The 5,632-nt window shown below is 39.4% G+C and overlaps 1 protein-coding gene across 1 annotated transcript; it reads right to left on the reverse strand.

The window, feature by feature from the left end:
- Positions 1-2,355: 2,355 nt before the first annotated feature.
- Positions 2,356-4,322, reverse strand: LOC119725157 (tripartite motif-containing protein 2-like). The gene has a single exon (XM_038196518.1). It carries the CDS (start codon positions 4,320-4,322, stop codon positions 2,358-2,360), a length of 1,965 nt encoding a protein of 654 aa, XP_038052446.1. The 3' UTR covers positions 2,356-2,357.
- Between the last annotated feature and the right edge of the window lie 1,310 nt (positions 4,323-5,632).

Below are 5,632 nucleotides of genomic sequence, written 5' to 3' on the forward strand. Positions count from 1 at the left end.
TACAGTATTCGGTACCAGCTACTCATCATGGGGAAAAAAACAGTTGCTATTTCAATTGGTAGGTACTTCACTTCCCGATAACCAGCGCAAAATGAATGGCCCTGATTCAAGTTCAAAGTTGAAACCAGCATGCAGCCGCTCTCATCTGCATGAAACTACGGATGCTCTAAAGGGACAATTTCTGTATTATAGGAAAACATTGTTGACCCAGGAAATCTTCGCAGCATGCCTTTGTAATCGAAGCGTATTTATTTTGGATTAGAGTGTTTTTATCAGGTCATAGAAGACAGAGAGTAGTAACGTTTATATCACGAGGTAGATCCATATTTAATCTGAGACCATGGAACTGCGCGGCAAAATCTTGTTGCTAAATTCTCAATCACAAGTCATCAGATGTCAATAACAAGTAAGTAGAACACAATCACAAATCATCAACTCACAAGAAATTCAGACATTTCTTTGTCATTGTCATATTATTTGCCTTAGGACATGGCTTGTGCTTTGACGTGAGGCTGACTTGTGATGGATTTGACACTCACAAAAATGGATTTGAAACTCACAAAAAAAGAAAGAGTGTTATATTCTTTCAGCTCCTGTACACTCCCTTATAAATATTTTCCATGAAGTACAACGAAGCAGGACACTGTACATTTACCTCCGATATCCAACTTTCCGTTTCTTAATCTAGACCAAATGACCAATAATGATGTAGAAGGTTCACTTTGAATATAAAAGGACCTTCTTCAATATTATTTTAATCTTTTCAAACCTACTGTGATCTGTGAGGATACAACGGAAAGTTGTTTTCTTTCTTTTTTAACGAACCTTAATTTGATGCAGTGGTTTGATTTGGAAACAATTGGGCATTTCAAATCATTTCTTTCCTATAAGAATTGCTCCAACAATTTAAGAAAACTTTGTGGAGAATCTATTTTTGTTCGTTTAATTGTCTCATTTAAAAGTGAATATAACTTTAATAAGCCTATTGCTAAACGGAAAAAAAAGTAAAACTATGCATCTCTGGTTTTGAAACTCGAAAAAAGCATGGGGAGTGCACGTTTAATTCAGAATAATCGACGATAAACTCTAAAAAGTGTCACCATCAGAACTGTAAACTGGATACTTTACAGAAACCACTCCATATTACAGTGGACATGTACGCCCCCAATCTGGGAATAATCAATAACATGAATTTCCATAAACGTCTACATTTTCAAAATAGAGGGCGCTATCTGATACGTTCGGACGAGTTGGACGATTGTGCACCTGAGATCTAAAAAAGAAAAAAAAAACACCAATTAACAAGTTCTCTATTGTTTCACCTTAACATCAGCGTAGAGATATGAGTGTTTACAGTAACGAAATAACATTCAGAGTGTTCATCAGCTTGCTTTCTTTTATCACTGCTAAATATTTTACTGATGAAATTCACTTTGCTTCAACATTGTTGTTTGAAGCCATTTCGCGTAAAAGAAATCTTACAGCAATCTTTAGTTTGCGTTGTATAAACATTGTAAATGTTTGTTTGCTTGTTAATCAACATTATTTACATTTGAACAAAAAATGTTTGTGTAACAATTTGTGAGTTTTGCATTCAATGGAATTAATATTTAATTAGCATAAAGTAAGCAAAATGCAAAATATACAAAGCTCGATACATATTGAATCTAATAGTTTCATATTCCCATGCATTCTGTTCCTATATCTTCATTAATGTCATCCAATTAATATTTTTACAATTCAGCGTTCGCATTCAATATTCTTCTTGTCTTGTAAAATTTGGGTAAATTGCTTTTCAAAAATGAGGATAGTTAAATATTAAATCGTTATTCATTCTTCTCAAGGCATTTCTTGTACAAGCTTACATGAATGTGTGTCTAAATATCTTACATATATAACCAGATTTTATGACATCGCATTGTAAATTCATTTTTGTGATCTGAATTGCCTATTGTGTTTGAGGTGTGGGAAATATACGTGTCTGCAAAGCGCAGTTCTAAAAAGATTTTGTAAGCATATTAAGTGAAGCAATCCACGGACCGGCGTACGTCGAATTATATCACTACAATCTTCAATTTCTGATGGGAAAATGAGTACTTGTTTTAAGTTTCAATGAACTTTTCTTATCACTAAGAGCAAATCAAATTAAACACTTCTTTGTGAAAAAATTTCGAATAATTTGCGAGATTTCTTTAAAAATGTCCGTGTTCGTATTGAGATTCTTCTTTTCCTGACTTTATTCCTGTAATGACTTAGGGGGTAAACTTAGTTCACCAGTTCATTCGATTTTGAGCAAGTTTCACAATCTGGGTAGACATGATTGTTCCTAAAGCGGATGTTGTTTAGCCCTCGATCGTTCAAGTAAGCTGGTAGTTACCAGCAGGGCCATGACCTTGTAGGTAGGTAAACCACATCCGCTGAAAGATCTTGATGGAATGTCTGTCTGCGACAATCAGGTCGCCAGTGGGGGTATAGGCCATTTGTAACGGATTGTACAACTGTTCGGCTACTGTTCTTACGGAAAACCCATTTGGGTTGTACTGCTGTACTTTACCGCTTCCCCTACTACCGTGATGCAGGGTTACATTAATGTAGCCGTGATCGTCGAAAAGGACCCCGACGGGAGACGCAGGGCTTCCGTCGATGAATGTCTTGATATTAAACACTTCATTACCCTTAAGGTCTACGCAGGACAGGGTTTTCTTATCGTAATTAGGAATGTATAGGCGGTCCTTGTTATTCATCGCTAAACCACGATTCACATTTTCATTTGGGATGGTTGTTACCAAGGAGCCATCAAGCAAATGCACAGAGATAACTTTCCTGCCCGAGTCAGCCACAGCCAGTCGGTCCGAAGCTTTGTCTACCGCTATAGCTGATAGCTCACTTGCGCCATCCTGGGAGGGTGTGAACTCGCGAACCAAACAAAGATTGTTGTCAAAAACCTTCACTTTCTTTTTGTCAGTGACAAAAAGCAGATCATCTGTGTTCACAGCAACACCCAGAGGAGCGTCTAGTTGATGACTCCTTCGAGTAGCTGAAAGTTTGAACCGCCCATTTGAGGTAAATATCGATAGACGCTTCAGCTCTGTGTCCGTCACAGCAATGTCCCCGTTGCTGAAACACGCAACACCTCTGGCGAATAGGAATTCACCATACCTGTTTCCTTTCTTGCCGAACTCTTCCTTCAATGGCCATTTCTCTTTGAGCAATATTTCCCCCAGATCCGTGTCACTGACGACATCTTGACATTTGACCCCGATGAACGCCATATCCAACTTTGCCGGTTCACAATTGAGCTCCTTCTGGAATTCCAAGTTGCGCATCACCTTCGGCTTGAGCTCCAAAAGCTCGAAACCATCGGCCTTTCTCTTCAAATCATTTACGGCCGTTGCGATCTGATCTGCGCGTTTTAGATGGTCACAGTTGTTTGTGAGCGCCTTTTCAAACCCTCTGTCTCTCTCCTGACCAATTTCGTCGACCTTTTCGGTGAGAAGCTTTGCTTTGTTTCTGATTTTAGCTACCACTATCTCCGCATTTGCAGAAATATCAATACGAGCCTGAGCCAGTTTGTCTTTCAATATATCTCGTGCAAGTTCGATTGAGTTGTTTGTGGATTTGATGCGCTGCTTGCACTTTTCAAACTGCAGCAAAGCGTCATCGACATCTCTTCGGAAGGACCTAACAGAGTCATCAATCTTTTTGTAACTGTGCTCCGCAGATCGATGATCCATTGCGGCGCACATAGGGCAGATGACGGTATGGCAGGTGTCACAGTAGAAACACAACGCCTGGTCAGTGTGGTTGGTACACATTCGGGTGATAGGTTTGACATGATCTGCTTCAGGGCCAGGGATATTTGATTTGTGCCAATCCTCAAATGAAATGATTTGATGGTTCTTGGTGGACTTGCGCCTCCCATGGGCCTTCCAGCATTTCTTGCAAAGGTTATCACTACAATCAAGACACCTCCAAGTGGCCTCTCTGTCTTCTTTACAGTCGCATGTGGTGGTAGGTATTGATGCTTCTCCTATTACCTCCTCCTGTTGTTTGACATCATCAAGGAGGGAACTAAGAAAGGAAGACGAAGTGAGACTCTGCAATCCTCCGTCAGGAACTTTAGTCTCTCTCCTGCAGACTGGGCATGTTATCTTCTCTGCCTCTGTCTTCTGTTTGCTCAGCATCTCTTCCAGACACTTCAGGCAGAAGCTATGCAGACAGTCCAGTATCTTGGGATCCTTGAATCGACAGCAACAGATGGGACACTCTAGATGCCCCTGGCTGATCTTATCCAAAACGGTTATAGCTGCAGCCTCTGCCATCTTTTAAGAATATCTCCTATAGAACAAAAGTTTGAAAACATGATTTATTCATCGATTCCGATCAAATATAAACCATCCAACTTATAAATCGCCATCCGACTTATAAGTCGCCTAGCTGTCATGGTTATTGACAAACTCTTCATTTTCATAGTTATGTTGGAACCGGCAGAAACCTCAACTTTCGCCATTTTCCTTGACCACAGAAAAAAAATTGTGTGTTTCATCATCGTTGCCTTGCAAAAGTTGCTAAAGTAATCTCACCTACCTTTAATTCTGGAATTTCACAATTCTCCTCAGTTGTAATGGGTTGCAATTTAATCGAATTTGACGTCAACAACAGGAACTTCTAACGACAACGATCAGCCAATATAATGATGCTCTTCATACAGTCGTGATCTACAGAACAAGACATTTTCTATGTGACGAGCTAGTATTGCTCACAAAGAGGAAATACTATTTTAGAACACAATAGTTAGCTGAGTCATATGCAGAGCACATTAAAACAATGTGGAATCCGGTTGGAAAGTCAACTTTGTCACGCGAATTTCGGAAGTAGGCCTTTACAATGACTAGCAAAAGCACGGCCAAGGACACACATGCGGATTTACTGATGAAAATAGCCTACACACGATGCACTATTATGCAAATATTGAGTAGCTCAGAGTGGAATAGGAGGAATATTATCGCAAGGAATTAACTCTGGACTTTTCCATTTCACGAGGCAAAGCCGAGTGAACTGGAAAAGTCCAGATTTACCGAGCGATAATATTCCTCCCATTTCACAATTTACAGCCACTCAATATTTGTTTTATAACTGACATTATAGATCCTTGTCATTTGATATACAATTAATGAACTTGATTAAGAAAATTGCTAGAAAAGGTATTTTTTTGAGGTCGAAGCCATAATAAAAACATTTATTTTTCTCTTCCAAACCACCCCTTTACGAAATGTTTGAACGCAACTCTGCATAGCTACTGGCTCTAGGGAGCAATACGCGCAACGCGCACACCCACGTGCACACAAATACAGCGCCATGGAACAAGGATGATCCTAACTGTTGAAAATAAATCCCATTCACCATGGGCGAATGGGACTTTTTTTGAGCCCCGGCGTGAATGGGAGCAATAACGAATGTCACGTGATGTGAGTTCCACTAATCAAATGACGAGGATCTGTATACATACTGTCTGTTAATGGGATCACTTGAATTAGAAGATCGATTGTAGACATTACAAAGTATCTCGAGACACTTAATTAAAAAAAAAGGAAAGAAAATCCCAGTTGACCTTTAAAACAAAAATACAGTA

Source organism: Patiria miniata, unplaced genomic scaffold, assembly GCF_015706575.1.
Source record: "Patiria miniata isolate m_02_andy unplaced genomic scaffold, ASM1570657v1 HiC_scaffold_18, whole genome shotgun sequence".
Classification (NCBI taxonomy): Eukaryota; Metazoa; Echinodermata; class Asteroidea; order Valvatida; family Asterinidae; genus Patiria; species Patiria miniata.